The sequence below is a fragment of the Leptopilina boulardi genome, unplaced genomic scaffold (genome assembly GCF_019393585.1).
Source record: "Leptopilina boulardi isolate dan_hultmark-lab unplaced genomic scaffold, ZJU_Lbou_2.1 LbouV2_123, whole genome shotgun sequence".
Taxonomy (NCBI): domain Eukaryota; kingdom Metazoa; phylum Arthropoda; class Insecta; order Hymenoptera; family Figitidae; genus Leptopilina; species Leptopilina boulardi.
This window is the reverse complement of record NW_026137667.1, coordinates 786,534-808,308: the sequence shown is the minus strand read 5'-3', so window position 1 is coordinate 808,308 and position 21,775 is coordinate 786,534. Positions and strand designations below refer to the sequence as shown.

Genomic DNA, 21,775 nt, shown 5'->3' with positions numbered 1-21,775 from the left:
ATGAAAGAAAACAATAAAATAACTTATCTTTTTTTTAATATTTCTTAAATATCGCCATAGTTAAAACATCAAAAATATAAAATATATTTTGCAAATTTTAATTGATTTATCCTTTATAGATACAAGCACAAAATCAAATATAGTGTTTAACTTATAAATCGGAGTTCTTCGAGTATGTGTATAATTTTGTTTTTCCTTTTTTTAGATTCTTTTATAAATGAAGCTTAAAAATTAGAGCGATGTATGAGAAGACAATCTGAATTGTAACATGATATGTGTTAGACAATTGATTTTGAAAATAATTTTAAACAGAATTTTATCTTTATCAAATCAGTATCATATTTCCAAAATCAAGCACGATAATTTTCCTTTTAGTTCTAACTTTGATCACACTCTGACAAAAAAAATTAAATTATTTATTGTTTCTAGATTGTCTTTTAAAATTTTTTCATCCTTAATAAAGAGCTTAAGAAAATAGATTTTTGCTAGAGTGCGATTTATTAAATAACTACATTAACTGATTATTGATCAGTTTTTTTTTAAATTTTGCAGCCATAGTGGAAGCGGCAGTAATACTCACACTTACCCTATTGCAAGTGCTATTTAACGTTTTACATCAATTTTATATTCTGTATTAAAAAATAAAATCCTTTTTAAGGAGTAAAAATAAGGACTTTAAAAAAAATAGATTTAAATATTTTTGAAAGTACCAACAAATATATGGGGGGTCAAGCTGCAACCCATAAGAAATGTGTAATCCCGTATAAAAATCGAATATCACCGTGAATAAAATTTGGCCTGTTTGATAAAGATGAATTCGCTTATTATTAATAATAAAATTCTGATAACATATACAATATAAAGGGTATTCCATAAGAGTGATAGTCTTGCCTGAACACTTTAAAAACTATATAATACAGTAAGCACATAGATATCACTATCATATACAGTACAATAGAAGTTTCTAACTAAATGATTGGTTATTCTATGTTATTTTTTGTAACAGACTTCATTATGAAACAACTATATAATGACTTAATTTTTACAATTGTTTACAACAGCATTTTTTTTTTTTTTTATTAAAAACGTGTCAATTTATAATTTGTCACAGATACACGATTACAAATCTTTCTCGTTGCATATATATATATATTTATTACGCGCGCAAACGCATGCGTGTGGGTGTATGTGCGTGCGTAAAAGCACTTCTAAACAGGACTAAGAAAAAAATCCACGTTACTTCTGAGCAATCCGTGAGATTTAATTGAAGATAAATACAAAATTCGTATATATTTTTATCCACAATGCAATTGGTATTTTTTTATGTATAAATTTAGAAAGTTATTCTAAAATGTGATTACGCACTCGATGATACGAGTCTGCAAATGTTACAATATTTAAAATTCAATATTATACCGCTGCAATAATAATCGCGAGATGAAAATGTTTCTAAAATGCAGTCTTTTGGAAAGGCCACACGAAGCACGAGATTTAGGACGAAATTTTAAAAATTTGATTATCAAAAATTGAATACAATTTTTTCTTCTTCTAATTGCAGAAAAGTTCCTTTTCAAGAAGAAAAGCTTTTCTCAATGATATCAAAATAAAAACTGATGAAAAGATTTCTTTATAAAAAAATTCCTTTATGCAGATTAGAAAAACCTATTTCTTAAAATTAATATAAAAATTTATTTTCTTAAAAGTATGAAACATTTTCTTTGACTGTAATATGATAAAAGATTGCAGTAAGATTTATAAATTAAATACGACTTTAAAAAAAAAAATAAATAACAATCTTGTCAAATTATTTATAAAGGGAAAATTCCATTAAATGGCGATAAAAGAAAAAGATTATTAAATATACTTCTCCTCATCATTTGAAGATTTTAATCCATCAAATCGGAGGAATAAAAAAATGAGGTTTGTTTACGCATTTGGCACAGCCACAAGAGTAACTGATTCGATTTAAAATAAATTAAATAGCTAACACAAAGATACGTCGATTGTTGGTAGAGATAAAATAAATTCATTTTAATAATACGAGTTGGATAAAGCGGTGGGATAGCCTTTTAAACTGGGATCATTAGAGTTATTTGGATAACTTGCTGATCACTCGAATCAAGGCACCATTTTCATCCTTTAATTTCTGATTTTCACATTTTAATTGCTCCATCACCTAGAAGAAAATTTTTTAATTTATTATATATTTATTAATTATTTATAATATGTTGAAAATTTGTTTGTTTCTCGATGTCAATTTAATGTAATGAATGAAGAGAATTACCGTCATTACATTAATTAATTAATTTCCATTTTCAATATACAAACTTTTTCGTAATTTATATTTTTACAAACCCTTAACAATTTTGATAATATTTAAAATTTTTTAAATTTCCAAACTACTTTATTATTTACATTATTAATTAATTTTTATCAATATTTCAACAATTTGCGTATAGGATATTATCATTAAAATGTTCTTTCTTAAAAATTGTTTTTACCTCTGCAACACTACAAAAGACACACATTCTAATTTTATGAAAACTCATGCCAATTTAAAAGGCGTGAAACTCGATTTTTCATAACTTAAGTTACATTAATTAAAAAGAGATACATTCCAGTAACGCGAATGAATTATTTCTCTATAAAAAAATAGATAGTGCAAGAGTGAAAGTAAAAATTCCTAAAAAATTAAATTAGAGCACCCAGTGGTTAATTTAAAAAAAGACAGTCTTTGCTATTTATTACAAATGTCCAAACAGGAGAAATCATGAATTTCTATGTTATTGGAAAAAATAAAATCTATTTGCAAAATTATACTAAACGTCATGCTTCCTCGTCTTTCTCGTGAAAAAATGATTCCTTATGTTTAAGTGATGATGTAATTTTATTATTTCATGCATCTATAACGCCATTCTTCTGATTTCTTTCCTCAATAGAAAAAAATACCTAATCGAAGCTTTATTTGTCGGAAGTTTGTACGAATTATCAAATCACTGAATTTTCATTTGACCGAAATTGCAAATGTCCGAACAAATATCGGACAGAAAAGTTTTGACGTGAATTTTAAAATTATCAAAAATAATCAAGAAAATTGTGATTAATTTTAAAATTCCCGTAACTTTTCTGTCGGATATTTGTTCGATCATTTGCAATTTCGGTCAAATGAAAATTCGGCGTTTTAAAATTTCTATCAAATGACAATTTGTACAAATAAAAATTCTGGCAAATGAAGTTTCTGTGAAATAAGATTTCTGCCATATCTATAATACAATTGAATATCAGAAATGTCATTTTCACTATTCCAGCGAACTTGGATTATCTCTGGTGCCATATTAACTATACTTATAGCTATTTCAGAGATTACTTACAATGTTTCATTGAAACTTTTTTTAGCGTGTGTCATTTAAAAATCAGTCAAAATTTTGTCAATTTTTTATATAAATATGAATATACAAAATGCTCGAGAAATAAAAAAAATGAAAATAGGAACATTTAAAAAACAGTTGATTAATTTGTACCAAAGACCTGGTAGAATTAGATTGAAGTAAATCCATTCTGAACTATTATTCATGTCAAATTTGAATTTTAGAGTTAAAGTTTGAACGACATAAGCAAATAAAAATGAAAATAATAGGCCGGAGATTAACTATAAATTGTTGGATCCAAAATCAATTTTTAGATAAAGACTACTTGTGTGTGAACTACTTAAAGAAATTGTTTTTAATTACAATTAAAATTAATTGACACATATACATATATGGCAAAGTTAATAATAATTAAAGTGAACAATCAAGACAACCTAAATATTGAATAATTTAAAAATTACATAGGTGTAGACGAATATCATAATTAAACAGTGTTATTTGTTCACCCAACAAATCGTACAATGAATGATCAGAGTGAGAGTAACCAAAACTCGAAAAATGAACTATCTGCAAAAGCTTAGTGGTGTAAGAAAGTGAGTGTAGCGATGAACAATTCAAGTTTTAATATTGCAGATCAGAACATAAAAAATGTAATTAATGTCGTACATAAAAAATGTACAATTTTTACATTGTTAACACAGATGCTTGTCATTATATCCTTTACCTATTTAGTAGTATTGGTGAGTTTGGCTACCACGCGGGTAAGTGCCCAATTTTCGGATTTCAATCTCTCATTTTCAGCTTTGAGCTTTTGCAATTGCTGTAAACAGTGAAACAGTTAGCCCAATTAACCCAGATGCCTCGATCTCCCAAAAAAAAACCAAGCAGTCATTAATTTAATCGATAAATTATAAAGACAGATGCTTTTTTTAAGCATTTGCCTTTTGAAATTTCCTAGAAATGGATTCGTTTCTTTCAATTTATTTTCCATTCTCCTTTTTCCTTTCCAAATTTTTCTATTTTTTAGAATAACTTATCCAACTTTTTTTTCAAACCTGCTTCTTTTCCTTCTTCAAATAATTAAATATTTCTAAATTGAATTTTAAAGAAACACGATTTATTATTTATCTCGAAAGCACAGGGGAACAAATCTGGGTTTCAATCTTAATAAAAGAAAAGGAGGCAAAGTCCGTCTGTTTCAATCCAAGGGTATCAAAAAATAAAAGGACAAATACCTATCAAAGAAAAGTCGGTAAATGATCATGAAAAAAGCAATGCGCTAAGCTCTCTTTATTTTTCAAAAAGATAATTATAGATAGCTGTATCCAAGTATTGATTTCAATTTTTAAAAAAATATAAGTGAGACTCAAAAAAATTAAGAAAAAATTTCTTTACGAAATAATAAGGTATAAATAAAAAAGAAAATTAAAAAAAAATTATACGCTCAGTAAAATGAAATCGTAAAATAAAATTTAAAAAAAAATAAAAAAAATGATTAAATACAGATACAGCCACGAAGAAAGGTGAGAATAATTCATTGCAATCAATCACAAAAAAACAAAACAGAATTCAAAACTTGGACGTGCATTTCTTAATAAAGGAAAATTGTTAGGCGAGACACTGAAAGAGCAAATAGAATAAAGAAATTAATTCGAGTTTATATTTTTAATTTTTTTTTCCGAAAAAAAAGAATTTGATATACCCATGATAAAAGTATATGATAATCGAAGCAGAAGGTTTTTAAATATAATATTAAAATTGATAAATCGAATCTTACCTTAAGCTCCTCTTCCATTTCCGAAAGTTTTCTTTCCATTGCTCTCCTTTCTCTTTTCTCCGTTTCCGAAAGATTATTTTTATTTTGGGTATTTTGCGCTTTATCGAGAAGACCGCGGACTTCTTTTAATTGTTCATCCGATCTTCGAAGTTTTTCTCGAAGCCTCTCGTTTTCTGCCTGTGACTCCTCATACAATTTTTTGTAGTCAAGCTCCCCATTTTCCGAGGTTACAGATTTTGTCCTCGTTGGCAGCGAAGGAGTCTCTGAGGTTATAGACGATACTGAGCCAAGTCTACTTGATCGTCCTGATCGTTCTTGACCACTCTGTTGAAAAGAAAAATAATTAAATTTAAGTTTTTTAAATTTAATTTAACAATGATTTTATGAGACGCATGAATAATGTCTAAAATGACACTTCTATGTAATTAAAAATAAACAATTGTACAAAGAATTTATTTCTAATCCTTACAACGTAGCCCTCAGATCCTGTCAAACTTTGCAGACTCGAACTTCGTGATCCGATGCTTAACTGTGATTTTTTCTTCGATCGATTGAAGCTGCCACCTCTTTTCAAATTTGTCCTATTACTTGAGTTGAAACTATTACTACGCCCTAAATAATTGTAACTACTGATGGGTGTCGCGAGATTTAGCGAACTAATACTCGAGTGAGTTGGTATTGTTAAACCTCCATAACCGGAAGATGTGCCACCATAAACACTATAACATTTTGGGAAATTTAAATTATTTGCCGAATTCGAATAGGCCTTTTTAATATATGATGATGAACTCGGCGATTTTGAAGAGGTTTTGTTTATAAATGACGCAGACGTGTATGGCGAATTTGATGACTGAACACCCAAAAGAGATGAATAACTATTTTGATTTGGTCCATACAATCCCGATATACTTCTTGGTCGATTTCGGAATATTGAACTTCCATTTGCAGTTGCTTGAGCTCTCAAACCGGCTGCAGTCGTTGGTTTTGCTTGGGTTCGTTTCTTATACGATGACATATTTTTGGCGAGTGAATTTTCCTTCGTTGCACAAATTTAAATTTACCTTGAATTACACATTGACTTGTATTTAACGCGGCACTTTAAAACGCTCATTATAATTATAAAAAATTTTAATAAATAAATAAATAAATGGACACTTGAGAATTCACTCTTTTCAGAGAAGTCAACAGCTTCTGACAGCAAGTGTTTAACTGACGTAGACCAACTAGCAGAACTAGCCTTTCATCATCAAGTTTTCTCCATCGTTTTCCTTCTGCAAGTTATTTATGGAACGCTCGTAAAATCTCACACCAAGTGAATCCCCGAGATTTGAAGCGCGAGTCTCTAATGATGATAATAACCCTTGGGAAAGGGCAAAATTCCTTCGTCATGAAAATTCCTACAAATTTTATTGTATACGCAAAATTAATTATTATCAATAAAATTCGATGATTCACCTTACTATTAGAGGAGGAGACACGATCATCAAGCAAATACAACGAGTGCTTTTAAATGTCAAATGAACACTATGTTACTAATGTCGATCTATTATTTTTAGAAACTTTAGTACACGTTCATGATCAAGTGCTTTTCTTTTTAATGAGATTGCAGAGATTCTTGCGCAAACTCTATTGCTTGCAATAAACTTGACTTTACACAAAAAAAATCGCATTACATTATATATAAAAGCTTCAAAAAGTTGATATTTTTAATTCTCAATCAATTAAATAATTTAATTCAAAAAATGAAATTTAAAAAAAATTCAGTTCCTGTTTTCTTAAAACAGTTAATTTATAGAAATTGGAGCGCGTAATTATTGCATAAAAATCGTTAGAATTTTCATTTTCAATAATTTTATCAGATATAATTATTATTCAATTTCTAATTATAATATTTTAAGTTGAATAAAGTTATCAAATAGCCTATGAAAATTAATTATTTATCTTTTGTTTTCTTTTTAAAACGAAATTTCTTGTAAGAAACGCTAAATCATTTTCACAATTCAAATTTATTGCTACGCAATATTTACTTGGCACGTGTCTATAGCTTAATGATACACATTAGCCAATTTTGTATTAAGCGAATTTACTGGATAAACCAGAAGTCGAGGAAATCATTTCAAGGTTGAAACTAAGCCAGACATATTCTATTCTCCAAATAACCAAATAAACAAATAGAACTTAGATAGAAAAAATTTAAAATTCAATTTAAGGTCGTTTACTTAAAAAGAATTCTTTTTTTCTCGTTTTTTCTATTACGAAATAATATATATATTTGGTTTTTAAAATAAATTTGATCATTTAGATCTTTAAATAATTTGATAAATTTAAATTCTTACTGTAAATGTAGAAAGAAATATAAATAAGCAAGTATATTGATTAACAAAAATAAATTTTCTATTGCAAATTATTTCTGGCGCGTGACATTATGTTTCTTGACTCCTCAAACGCTTTGTATCTCCTTAGATAGAAAATAAAAGAAAAGCAAGTCATGCTGCAGGAATAATTTAACATTCAAATTTTTTTAAAACTTTAATTGCACAGTTGATAAAAAAAAATTAACAATTTTTTTTAAAGTGCGAATTCAAGGAATTTGTAAAATAAAAAATTTTCAAAAATCTGTCAATGTTAAAAAAAATAGTTTACAATTGTTTTTACAATTCGGGAAGTTTTTTTTTAATTAAATTCATGAACTGCCGAGAAGTTTAGTTTTCAAATAATGCGATTGGAAGGTAGTGTTAAAAATAGATCTCCCCTATGTATTCACCACACGCGATGCATACAAAAAACCAATATTTTTAAATACTTAAAAAAAATGACAAAGAATAAACTAATTGTAATTTATGAAATTTTTCATTTGAGCTTTAAATAAAATAATATCAATTTGTTGAGATTCATGATCGTCAAAATAAAATGATTCAATCAAATTTCTACAAACCAAAGAGGCTATTTTTACTTAAGCTTGTAAGACAAGAGGTTAATCTTCTCAGGAACTCATCCAAAAATATCACAAAGCCATGGTAGAGTGTAAAAGTACTCAAATATTACGCAGCATTATTCATATATGTCGTATGTATTGATGTAGAACTTATTCCCCCGAGACGCAATGTCTGCCAATACGAGAACTGACATTCGAACAGGTAATTTACACTGTGGATAAATCGGTCTAGCTATTAACAGCACTGACTTATTTACCAGAAAATTTGCCAGCCAAGTTGTAAACAAACTAAAAAAATTGCTATTCGTTCCCACGATACCTCTTTTCAAAAAACCGAACTCTACAAATTTTAAAGGGGCGCACGAATTTCCCATAAAAATTATTAATTAAAATTTTTATTTCAAAGTATTTTATCAAAAATACTTATTTTTTAAACGAATTTTCATTTTTCGAATTAAAATTTGACAGAATTCTCGTTCAATCGAATTTTATGCGATTCGAATTTTAAAATTCGCTTAAATAAAAAATAATAAAATAAATGCAGGAAATATAATATTATTATATAAGAAATTTATGTTATAATGAAGTGTCGATAACTATATTAACCAAAATTTATACCTTTAAGTGTCTAAAATAGAATTAATTATAGAGCTTCTTTATCCATCTCATAAATTCAATATGATGAAATAAATAATGAAATTATAAAAATAAAAAATCTAAATCAAACAATAAATAATCGATTAGTAATATTTGAATGAGCTCACCTCGTTATTATTAATTTTAGAATCGTCGCAGTCACCTCCCGCTGAAACATCTTGCTTTTCGGGATCTATTTCCTACAAGAAAAAATTATGGACATAAAATCACAGCAAACTTAATTTGAAATTACAAAATTTTAAAATTTATAATTATTATTAAATTATGAAATTAATAATATTATCTTCTAACTAATAAGAGCATGAATAATGCCTAAAATTAATTTGTTAGCATTTTTATTTGACAGAATTTTCATTTATTCGAATAAATATTTCAGCGTAAATTTTAAAATTAACCAATATGGAATTTTAAAATATCGTAAAAAATGAAAATCTTTGTATATTAAGGACAAGGTTGAATTTGTGTCTGAAATATTTTTCTCATCATCATATACCAATCATCGATCAATTTTCAACTCTCACGAGTTGTTATTGGGTTAATGTTTACTTTGACGTGAAAGTAAACAGTAATTCGTTACACCCACACATAAGATTGGGTGAGTTTCGCATGAAAAATAAAGTATAAAAGCACTGCAGTCTGATGGCGGGCGGAAATATCATGGGCCTCGAGATGCGAGTCAGTGTTATGAGAGATTATGAAATAGCATAAATTTCTGACAAGGTAGTTGTGCTGAAAATGTCACAGAATTCCAGACATGTTTCTCACACTAAAGCTCATTCATGTTATAAAGAAGCTCACGCAAACAAATATTGTCAATAGATAGTAGATTTTAAATAAATTCCAGAAAAAAATTAAAAATTATTTTCAATTTTTATTTCACCGAAATTAAAGGCTAATTCGAAAAATGAAAATTCGCCTAAAAAATAAAATAAAATTCTTTAAATTGAAAATTCTTACGTCCATATCTACGTGAACAACACCGGTTGATCTTCTTTTTGGCCTTCGTCTCCTTTGTATAACAGCTTGGGTGGCTTGTGCGTTTCTGCTGTCATTTTCCTTATCTTGTTCTACGCAAAAAGAATAAAATTTTTTATTTAATTATTTATTAATAAATTAACAGCTTAAGGAAAATAATAGAACCAACCTTTGTCTTCCGGAGGTTTCAAAGGTCTTCTGAGAGGTAAAGTAACAGTAGTTTCAGCAGTACTGGCGGTGATGGTGTCAATTGGAGCCGAACTAGGCCTTGGAGTATTAGAGCCACCGGAAGGTCTTCGGATGTAGGCCGTTGTATCGCTGGATCTATTATTTGCATCCTCTAACTGGAACTACATGTAAAATAATAAAGTCTTGATAACAAAAAAAAAAAAAAAAATTACTTCATTCTCAGCAATCGACGTTTTTCATGATCAGCCAAGAAAATTATTATTAATAAAGGCAAGCCAATAAGAAACAAAGAACTAACATCTAAAACTAGATTCTCAATAATTAATAAGAAAAGCCAAGAAGAAACAAAAAGAGCCAATCTAATTGATTATTATCGATCCTAGATCAATTAATTACCATATGAAGATGATTTTTAGCTTATTATCGATTAAAATGGTCCAAATCGATTTTTTTTATTTTTCTCATCTAAAGATGACAAAAATAATTCATTTTAACCGCAAATAAATATCTAAAAATTAGCTTCATAATAAATATTAGAAGTTAATATTTAAAAACTCGTGATTTATCACACATACATTAAAACATTTTTCCAAGTTGTTAACGAGTCAATTCCCCTTAAAATAGTTCAACGAAAAAAAAAAATAAAATCTACAATACATGCTCATTCATAATTCATGCGCTCCTAATTTCTACAGCTAAGCATTCAATCTACAGATTGAATTCATTCAAAGTAGACTTCTGGAAGATGTGAATTTCAATTTGAAACTGTAAAAATGAAAATCCCAAGGTTGTGTGTTGCATTCATAAAGTATTTCTTAGTCATGCTGAAAATTTCCGCGCATCTAAAATAAATTTATAATTTTCTCAACGAGAAAGAATTTGTTCATTTTGTGACAAATTTTACCGCGGTTCGATATTGTTTTTCGATGAATGTGAAAATAGAACCTCTCGCGATGAGTCTAAATAGTGACGCTTTTTTTTTTTTTTATTTAATATACCTAACATCTAGTCGTAATTCCACCCCATAACATTTAATATCCATGCACACCAACTGCTACTGTGTTGATCTCTAGTCGTATCTACTTGAAGATTATGGGATCCACAGACCTTGCTTCCGTTATCTACTCTGAGTCTCCAAGAAGGCCGTCTCTCAGGCAAATTAGTCTCCTCGGATGTTTTGCTTGCTGTCACTGTTGTTGGCGTAGCTGTTGTTATGGTAGCTGTGATCGAGGCTGTATTGCTCACAGAAGTCGCAGGCTGGGTTATTAAACAAATTAATAGTCAACAAAACTTGAAAAATTAGAATTATTAATTTACGTCACAAAAATTTTAAGCTCCCCTGAAATTAACTCTGTCCCACTATGTAACTCATGAATTTGTTAGTCTCGCATTTTATTTAATAATCTTATTTAAAATTATACATTTATTTTTGTAAATTTGTTAATAGAAAAATCCATTACCAATTAACGGAAATACCCTTCTTCTAGAAAGCGCAGAATTAATGTTCTTAATAATAATTTCATGTGTGATGATAAAGTTAAATGAATTAAAACAATAAAAGTACACGATGATAAAAATAAATCTATCTAAAAAAAAAAATAAAAAAATTCTTATGTTTAAATTTTTGAAAATATTTGAATTTCATGAGATTTTAAATTGAAAATTTGAGTAATTTTATTTGCTAAAATTGTTCTTTTTTTAATTTTAAACAATTATTGAATCCATTGATACAAAAACTAATTTTTCACCAAACTATCACTTACGTATGTTTTTCCATTGTATAAGGGTGAAATAAAAAATGGCAAAACTAAAAAATAGATATAACTATCTACAAATAAAAATTGGTAAATAATGTTTTTTTTGGTAAACTGAATTACTGAAAGTTATTGTTTTTACCTGCATCGAAGGTGCCGTAGTGGTAGGAGAATCGCTATTTTGTTGTTGTTTTTTTTTCACCAATTGCTCGGCACTTTTGATTTCATCTAATGTAACACCTTGTGTCGATCGACGTGTCTCCCTCACTCTTTTCGCATGTGCCTTTCTCTGAGTTTCACTCTCTTCGTCACGGACCGGAGGCACGAATGACCTAAGTATTATCAAAAAAAAGTAACATCAATTATCATCAGTTTTAAATAGAAAAATAAAATTAAACAACGAGCGATTTCAAAACAAAGCGCTCTATAATATTACAAAATTTATCAAAGAAAAAGAAAAGAATCATAAAACAAAGCGCACTTTGCTTCAACATAAAAAAAAACAAATCATTCTATGGATAAAATAGGTTTAAAAATTTATTAATAATAAACACAATTTAAATCTGAGGAAAAAATGTACATCCTGACGGGCTAAGAGTATTTTTTTTTAAAAAAGAAAGATATATTGTTGCAATTAAATACTTTGAATTAAATTATGAAATAGATATAAAATAAATTGTCAACTAATAATTAAATGTCAATTGAGGTTTTAAAATAAAATTATAAATGTAATCATCAAAATAATTAATTAAATGGAATATGTGATACTCCAGCAAATGTGATGATTTATAAATTAAAATACATCGTAATGTATTTTAAAAAAAAAAATTATTATTGAAAAAAATCGTCGAGCACCTACGTAATATGATAAGCGAAAAATATTATTAAATTTGGCAAAATATTTCTGTAAAAAATGCAGTTTTTATATAGGTAAATAAGATTCACACGAAAAAGCAAATTTCCATGCTGCTGCAAATAAATGATTAAATTAATAATTAAATGTTGCATATATATTTCGTGGTGAGACAAAACATTTTTTCCTCCACGACGATGAAATGGTACGCACTTGAAGAAATTTTTGAAGATATTTCCAGGACTTAGTTTACTACCTCCTGGTGTTGTGGGAGTTATTGGAGTCGTCACAGAATTGTTTAAAGTGTAGATAACTGTAGTGTCATCCGCTGATTGAGAACTATTCAGTGATATTAAATATAATTACAATTCGTCAGAATGATTCTAAGACCAATTCAAATATAAAAAATTTGAATATTTATACATTTATTTTAAGATGAAGTTTATGTAGGTGATTTTAGATAGTTAAATAATTAATAATAAAAGAAAATCGACTAACAATCGTTCTGACCAAAAGAAACAATTGTTAATTTATGTTTTATTTTTAAAATAAAAATAGATTTACCTGCGAATCTGATTTCCAGGAAGTGGACTAGTAATAGTTGTAGTTGTGAAATTTGTTGATGTTGACAGTGAAGAGACAGGCGAAGATTTATTAGAAATAGATTGCGATAAATTATTCCCTTGAGGCACTTTCGATAAATCTAAATTCAATTTAATGTCCTTTTTCCTAAAGTTTAAACAAAATAAATTTTTATTATTCAACATTCTTTTTATCGGAATTAATCGTAAAATATTAGGATCTATTACAATTTAGAGATAAGCAAATCAAAGATTTAAGAACTCAAATCGAATTAAATCAATTACATGAACACAAAAAAAAATAAAAATGAAAAGATCGATTCGAACTATTCCCACATCCCTATTATGATTAACATTATTATTTCCTAATATTAAATACGTATAATCATTGACGATTATTATTCAATTTGTTACATTTCATTAATTTGTTAATAGTTTATTCGTAAATTTCAAAATCTCATAAAATCAACCATTCAAATGTAATAATTTATTACTATATTCAGATTGAAAAATGTGTATTATCACTTTCTAATAATGAATTGACCATTATCATTATTGTTAATCGATAGATAAAAAAAATTACTTTTGTACTTATAAAAATGTAACTAAAGCAATTAAACAAAAGCTTGGAAGCACAAATTCGAAGCATTTTGAAAGCTATGAAATATTATTATGATTATTATTATATTTAAGATGATTTAGCTCAGCATTGGCATAATTAATTAATTTTTTTTAATCTATCATAAGAGATATTAATTAATTCATTAAAAGTATGTGAATATACTATGTCACTCGTTATAGTATTCCTAAAACTATAAAACTAAAACTTTCTAAAATATTTCAATTAAACAAAAACTTGTGAGCCTGGGCGCATGAATTTCTCATAAAAATAATTAGTTGATAATTTACATTTTAAAGAATTTTATGAGATATAATTAATTTTTAAATGAATTTTTACTTAAGAGGTTTTCGTGGTTTTCGAATCTGATGTCAGATTTCCAAAATTCAAAATGGCGGTTCAAATATGGTGGACGATGTTTTAAAAATTGATTTAATTTATTTAAAAGTGATCCCTCAGAGGTTTTTAAGGTCTTAAAAGTAATTATATCTAATAAAATTCTTTAAAATGAAAATTGTAACCATCTTTTTTTTAATGGGATATTCATGCACCCTACCGAATTAAGCTAACGAATGTTGAAATTCAAGCAAGTACCTGAAATTTTCGCGCAGGGACGCAGAGCGAGTGGTCACAGCGTTGCTATGAGTAGGAGAAGATGGGTTGCAACGATGGAGAGTAGGGCAGGAAGATGCCTTGATACGAGCTCGTAATGCCAAGTACTGCTCATAGAACCTGCGTAACATGCGTCATGCCATGCGTACTTCTACGTACTTAACTTTTAATTACTTTAACCTAATCCTAATTTCTTCATTTTTCTTTTACGGAAATCCCTAATATTTCGTATTGTCTTATGGATTAACAATTTATTAGATAAATATTTTTGAATTTTATGAAAAAATTAAATTAAACTTTTTTATATTCTCAAAATTTAATAAACATTTAAAATTTGCAAAAAAAACCTCCGATTTTTGGTTTCTATTATTAATTATTAATTTTTGTTTATTCTACTCTGAAACACTGCAATTTAGTAAAAAGCTGAATAAATGACATTAATTTGAGTATCAAAATTTCGGAGGGTTAATGTTAGCGATGAATGAATTCTTTGCGCTTGAGATGATGTAATGTAGCTTTTCATAACATTAAAACAATTAATAGCGCTAAGCTCTTTTTAAAATAGTAACGCATCTAGTGTCAAAGAAGCTAAATTGCTTTATAATTATTTTTTTTTTTTTTTTATAAAAATATACTCACTTTTCATCAGTTTCGAAACTGTGGGTTCTTCTCAAAACTACCTCAGGTTCTTCTTTCACTTTTACTGGCGATGGTGTCAATTTTACAGTCTTCTCCTTCTCTTCTATTTCTAAAAAATCACCTCTATTAATTATAAAGTAAAAAATTGTAAATATTTAATTTAGATAAATAAAAATAAATTTTTTTTAATGAGTAAACTAAATTTTAAATCATGTAATATTCGTAATAATTTAAATTTGAATGAATTAAATTAATAGTAAAGCACGTGGATTAATGAAATAGAATCAGAAAGTTTTTTAATTGATACTCACTGGAAGATAAAGAATTGACAGGTTCTGAATCTTGATTTCTACTTTTAAAAGATCCAGAACGTCTCCACGACGGAATTGAACCTTCATCGTTATTCTCAGTCTCTTGTTTGATTGGCACGATTGAGGCCTTGAGAACAAAAGTAAAAGGATTGAAGAAAAATAGATTGCATCTTGTTTTAAAAAAGGAATCGTTTCTTATTTACCTGATTAGGAACTTTGTTGCTTTCTATAGAAGGTGTTGGACTATGTGACGCTGTTTCGTCTCTATTCACTCTATTCTTTTTCTCTGAAAACGTCAAAATCAAATTAAAATCAACAATTTTCTATTTTTTTCTCTTAATTTGTCAATTAACAGAATGAAAATCTCCTAACTAGATTCAGAGGCACAAAATAAAAAAAAACAATTACAAATATAATATAAAAAACCAAAAATAGTAAAAGATATCTTCTCATTCAATGAGAATGTATAAACTTTCCAAATAAATTCCCAATGACTAAAAAGATGATTACTAGATATGAATCATAACTATGTAAGATAAAGATAAAATACAATACAGAAAGAAAGAACCATAAAAAAAATTGACAGCAACTGAAACTCACCATCTTCATTAATATAAGAAGAATGATTCGACAGATTGGAATTAGATTGATCTGAGCACGTGGAAGATTGTGATTCTGAGCTAGTCTCAGAATCACTTTCACCTTCGCTTGCTTCAGTATCCATCTCACCATCTTCCTCTATCCATGCAGCATTATCACAAGGAATTTTTTTTTTTTTTTTTTATTACAATTACAAATCAACTTTGAAAAATTTATCACTCTTTGAAAAACAGTTTCTACATTTGTTGATATAAACTAATGAATCGACATATCAACAAAATTGACTATCTACTTTTTGTTTACGAAAACCTTTTTTTTAAAAAAAAAATAAGCTTTAATCAACATTGAAATTTCCTTACCGACTTCACTATTTGTGCCTATGCTGGATTCCTCCTTATCAGACTGAATTTCTAATTCGACTTTCTTAACTTTATTCGGCGTTTCTTCTTCATATTCTACACCTTCCTGAGCAATCACTGTATTTTCATTATTTGTAGATACGCTGTAAAATTATAAATTCAAATTTAAATATTTGTAATATTAAAAAATATATTATTAGCTGAAAATCTGCAAAGTTTCCTACCGTTTCTTTGGTATTGCCGGTTGCTTCTTGTTAATGATTTGTGGATGATCTTTAAGTAGAGTTTGTTGCTTCTTCTTTAGTTCTTCTAAACCTTTCAGGATATCACCATCAGCTACGTCAAATGCCGTTTGACCCTAAATTTATCAAAATATTTCATTTATTTATAAAGAAAATTATTAGAAGAAAAAACAAACTTATTGATTTAAAAAATAAATAAAGTCAATTTGATAAAAAGAAATTATCATAATAATGAAACATACAGCATAATTTTTAATATCCATATCACAGAAATTTTCCACAAGGAGTTTAGAGGCTTCTAATTGGCCCCAATGTGCAGCTCCATGTAAAGGTGTCCATCCGTCATAGTCCTGGGCGTTAACGTCACACCGAGCTTGCAGTAAAATACTGAAAAAATTGTTTTGTGTCAAAAAAAGGGGCACATGAATTTCCCATAAAAATTAAACGAATTTTCAAATTAAAATTAGATTCTGTAGAAAATTTTACAGAACCTGCAATATTAAGGGATTACTAACTTCATGACGTTTATGTAGCCTTTGGCAGCAGCCACGTGCAACGCAGTAGCTCCTGTTCTTGGATGTACTGTATCTTTACCAGCAGCTCCGGATCTCCAAGCCCTCGCATCATTTAACATCGATCTCTCTTCTTCACTTCTAGCTTGATCACAGTCTATACCTACAATTAATATATGAAAATATAATTTCAAATTAAAAACAATATCTGATGTAATTAAAAAATAATCAACTTTAAATCAAAAATCTATTTTAAATGATAATATCAAATACATGTTTGAAACTAGCTTTCGAGTGGACTTTTAAAAGGAATTGATAGAATTTTACCAGCTTTATTAATATGTTGTTGGAGCATATCTTCCATTTCATCGCTTTCCGCGATATCAAGAGCCAATTCGCCGTCATTATTTACTGCAGCGAGATTACAACCTTGTTCAATTAAGTATCTAAAAAGAATTTTAAATAAGAACCCATAAAAAAAAACAAATTTATAACTAATTAAATATTATTATTAATAATTATTTTTTCTGATCCCTTGAAATCCAATACGCATGGGTTCTACTGTATTACTATTAATGTATTTTATTCAATTATTTATTATATTTTACTTACTTGGCAATTGATATAAATCCACAGGAGGCAGTGGCATGTAAAGGTGTCCAACCCTCATTATCTCCACGATTAATATCTGCGCCTTGTTCAACTAAAAACTCCACCATATCCAAATCATCATCGATGCATGCCTGAAAAAATAAAAATGCAATTTAAATTATTTATAATTATTCGAAATTTTTTCTGAAGGCGGAAGTAAATTTAAATTTTTAGTAATAAAATTTTTCTTCAATCTGCCACAAATTTCAACGTTAATATTCGTTTATGTGAAATTAACGTGTGGGAAGAAAAGTGTTAACTACATAAGATATTTCTTTATTCAATCAGCACTAATTTAAATCTTAATAAGGATCTTCTTTTTCTTAAAAAGTTATTCTCTCTCTCCCAAATAAGAAATTATTCATTATTCTCAAACTTACATTATTAATTACATATTATTCTATTATTGATTCTTTTAAACATTTAAGCATTTTACTCTAAATAACAATCAATTTCTTGTTGGTAAAAAAAATAAATAAAAATGCTTTTAGTTAGAAAAGTAATTATTGAAAATATTTTAAAAGCAAAAGATTTTGTTTACAACTTCCGGAATATATAAATAAGAGAAAATTTCGTTAATGTAAACGATGAGAACTTGATGAATATGTACATATATAAAAAAAGATTTGACTTTTCTTTTCTAATATAAGTAAACCATGTGTAATAGTTATATTTATAATAAAGTAATTATAAAAATAGAACGTATTCTGGTGTTTTTAAAAATATATAACGGAAACAGATTCTCTTGATTTGTAAATTAATCTTCGATATAAATAGAAAAAAGATGAGCAAGCGTCTTTTGCCAAAGATATCAAAAATATTTTTCTTTTTCATGATGATGCAAAGAAGAGTTGCCCCGAAATTCGACTATGCACGTCGACTTATTAACAAAGCAATTCATTGTTAATAACTTTGTTTAATAAATCACTAAATTCTATTAATTTTTCTGAACAGAGAAATATTTTAACATTTAGGTAATTGTATTTCTGTTTCTTATTCTCAGAATAGAGTCATCATTCATTTTATAAATAACAATGAAGAATGAAAAACGTTATTAGTTTAACAATGTTATTTAAACACAATGAAAAAAATTAAACACTGAGTAAAAATAATAAAAATTACTAAATATTACAAAATAAACTAAAATTAATAGATAATAAAAGAGTAAACTAAATATTAACTAACATTCACAATAACAATGTTCCTGAAATATTTACTAAACTCTAAAAATATACTCAAAATACATGAATATACGATTAGAGAATCTTAAAAATTTTCAAAACATTCGTTAGAGCAAGCTTTTAGGTTTTGAAAAATTAAATAATAATTCGAACAAATGAAAATTCTACTCAATAAAAATGTTGTCAATTGAATTTTTGGTTATATAAAAATTCAATAATATAGAAAATCGATTTAATGAAAATTCTGAAAAATAATAATTCGAACATATAAAAATTCGGCGAATCAAATGACGAAATTGTCGCTGAATACGAATCGTTAAATTTTGAAAATATGCAAAATTCAATAAGGTGGATCCAATTTGTCAGAGGAAAAAATTTAAAATCGACTAAATTTACTTGAAACTTGTTACTCGAGGTTTTATGGGAATACGAATTTGAAGTCACATTTTCTTGATTTTATTTTATTCAATGCTTTGAATTTGAACCTTTAAGGTACTAATGAGAAGAATGATTCAAAATACACTCAATCTTTATATAGGAAAATACTATAATTGAGAAGTTTACGAGGGATAAAATGAAAGAATCGTTAAAGTATTATAACAACTTACAATTATTACGAAAGGTCCATTACTTTAAAGATTGCTTAAATTATTTGTTTTCTTGCTCGAGTAACTTGGCATATAGGTTGCCGTGTGTCTTTAGCCAGAAAAAATAAACCACACACGTTACAAGGCTGCAGAGGCAGGAACACCAAGGATTTAACGCAGGAAACACATACACCATGATTCTGTGGACTTATAACAGAAAACTAAAAATAGCACTCATGATGTATCTATGCTATCTATTTTTGCAAATACGTGAATACCAGAAATAGACGTGGAATAGTAGTAACAATGCGATATAAACAAATTGCATTCGACGTTTTTTTCAACATCAGTATAGCGAAAGTCTCAAACAAATATAATTTCGCTAATCACTTAGTTAACTTAATTCGAGTGCTCTAATTGGAAAAGATTCAAACATGTGCGTGAACACTCTTATAAGATTAGACATTCAATCGTAAAATTCAAATAAAACCAGGAGCAGAAACAAAGTTAAAAATAAATAAAGCTTTAAATGACTCAAAAGAACTTTTCATTTTAATATTCAATTCTAAAAATTAATTTCAAATAATTTCACCTTGTATGTTTTTAGAACCCAAATAATGCTATAAAAAATATAATATCGTGCGATCATTAGAATTTAAAAGGGTCAAAGTAAAGGTTGTGCCTTCCCTTTCATAGAATTTAATTCACGCCTTTACATAATATTCTAAGCAAAAGACTCGGAAAAAGTCACTGGTGGGTAGGAAAAAGCATGTTCTGTGACAGTTTAAAAAGATTGCAATAATAATAATAATAATAATAATTTTTTTTTGTTATTCAAAGCATGTCGTAAAATTTAACTAAACATTTATGTAGTTAATGTTTAGTTTTAATTGAATTATTCATTTTAATAATAATAATGTTAATTGTATTCAGCATTATTATTACGATTAATTTATTATGTAATTGATCTTTGGAGGGTTCTTTTTGCCCTAAGACCTAATAAATAAATATTAAAGAACTTGATTTAAAAAGAAATTAGTAAGTTTAATAGATCATTTTCCACAGTGAGTTTATTTAGCAGAGAATGTACTAATCACTCGAATTTGAGTGAAATTATCAATTTTAATGGATGTAAACAGTTTTCGCTAATATGGGGTGAGGAGAGGGGACATTGTCGACAAGTCAGTGACTTGTGCGGGTGAGGGGAGAAAAAAGTCGGTACGTTGACTTTTAATAATATATAATCTGACACATATGACAACTCGATGAGTAAGAAACTGATGCATCGAATTGATGATTAGAGTTGTAAGCTAATCCGAGCATAGCCGAGCCGAAATTAGACAGCTGGAGGGAAGTGCAGCCATCTTGGGAGGGAGATCTGGCCCACACAGCAGCCGAAACTTGCAGCAACATTGCCTCAATGTTGACAAATTATTTCTGCAATGTTGCTGACAAGTTTCCATTTTCTATGTGGAGCAAGAATTTTAAGGGCGGGAGTCAATGAAAATGGCAAAAACACAGTTTTTTCTTCTATTGTTTAGAAATTTGTAAAATTTTCACTCACCTGGTGCAAAGAAGTGAGTCCATCGACATTGCCAGTGTTGATGTCAGCTCCTTTTTGCAAAAGGCGTATCACTTCTTCTTTATCGCCTGCGGCACACGCTGCCAAAAATACGCAGTCCGCGGAAAATTTGATTTTCCTTGCGATCTGACGTGGTTGAGCCGGCTCACGATTTGTATCCGATTGTTCCCATCGCTTGAGCTGTTCCGCCCGTTTAAAAAGCGCAGAGCTCGACCTGGTTTCGAGAGACATTTCCTAACCGTGGTGCACTCGCGCCAGACGAAATCTCTCACACACACAAACACACACACTTTTAATAACCACTTCTTGAAAACACTTTTCTCTATCCTCACTTGTGGCGAGGTTTCCGAACCCCGTGAAAAAAAACCCACCTCACTTCACTTCCACTGGGTGCGATTTCCCTCGCTTAAATAACGGTTTGTCGTCTTTTGGCCCCATATACGAGTGCAAGGGTGGATTCTTTTTTCCTCGATATTAAACAGAAAAATTCTTCCGAGGAAAATCTGTGTTCACTCTTGGCTATTCTTGGTCGTGGGACGTCCACGAAAATAATATTTTAGAAGGTATCGGTCAGTACAACTTCACTGAATGACGATATATGTTACGGGAAAAAGGGGGCGCTCTTTTCTTTTGACGTTGTAATAACCTTCATAATAAAACATAACCTCACTTTTTAACAGCTGTCAAATCACGGAGTATAGTAATAAGAAGGTTGATCTTTGTAGACTGTTCTAACGGAAAGTGTGTCCAGCTCCAGTTTCTTGAAAGATTAAAGGCCAACTCACAATAGT

At 28.4% G+C, this 21,775-nt stretch overlaps 1 protein-coding gene across 6 annotated transcripts; it reads right to left on the bottom strand.

Annotated features, from left to right (window-relative positions):
* Window positions 1–77: 77 nt before the first annotated feature.
* On the bottom strand, window positions 78–21,700 carry LOC127289228 (protein phosphatase 1 regulatory subunit 12A). 6 transcript variants are annotated; one of them, XM_051317038.1, is made up of 22 exons: window positions 20,967–21,695; window positions 17,596–17,726; window positions 17,311–17,429; window positions 16,987–17,146; window positions 16,714–16,858; window positions 16,454–16,587; window positions 16,230–16,372; window positions 15,871–16,008; window positions 15,474–15,556; window positions 15,271–15,397; window positions 14,960–15,068; window positions 14,303–14,440; window positions 13,073–13,237; window positions 12,722–12,847; window positions 11,798–11,987; window positions 11,009–11,158; window positions 9,882–10,062; window positions 9,695–9,804; window positions 8,845–8,916; window positions 5,146–5,469; window positions 4,093–4,188; window positions 78–2,176 (listed from the first exon to the last, which is right to left on the bottom strand). In XM_051317038.1, the coding sequence occupies exons 1-21, from the start codon at window positions 21,213–21,215 to the stop codon at window positions 4,093–4,095; spliced, it is 3,090 nt and encodes a 1,029-aa protein (XP_051172995.1). In that variant the 5' UTR covers window positions 21,216–21,695; the 3' UTR covers window positions 78–2,176. The 6 variants fall into 6 exon arrangements, with proteins under 6 accessions (XP_051172995.1, XP_051173037.1, XP_051173029.1 ...); XM_051317080.1 differs by lacking the exon at window positions 11,009–11,158 and having other exon boundaries at window positions 20,967–21,700; XM_051317072.1 differs by lacking the exon at window positions 14,303–14,440 and having other exon boundaries at window positions 20,967–21,694.
* Between the last annotated feature and the right edge of the window lie 75 nt (window positions 21,701–21,775).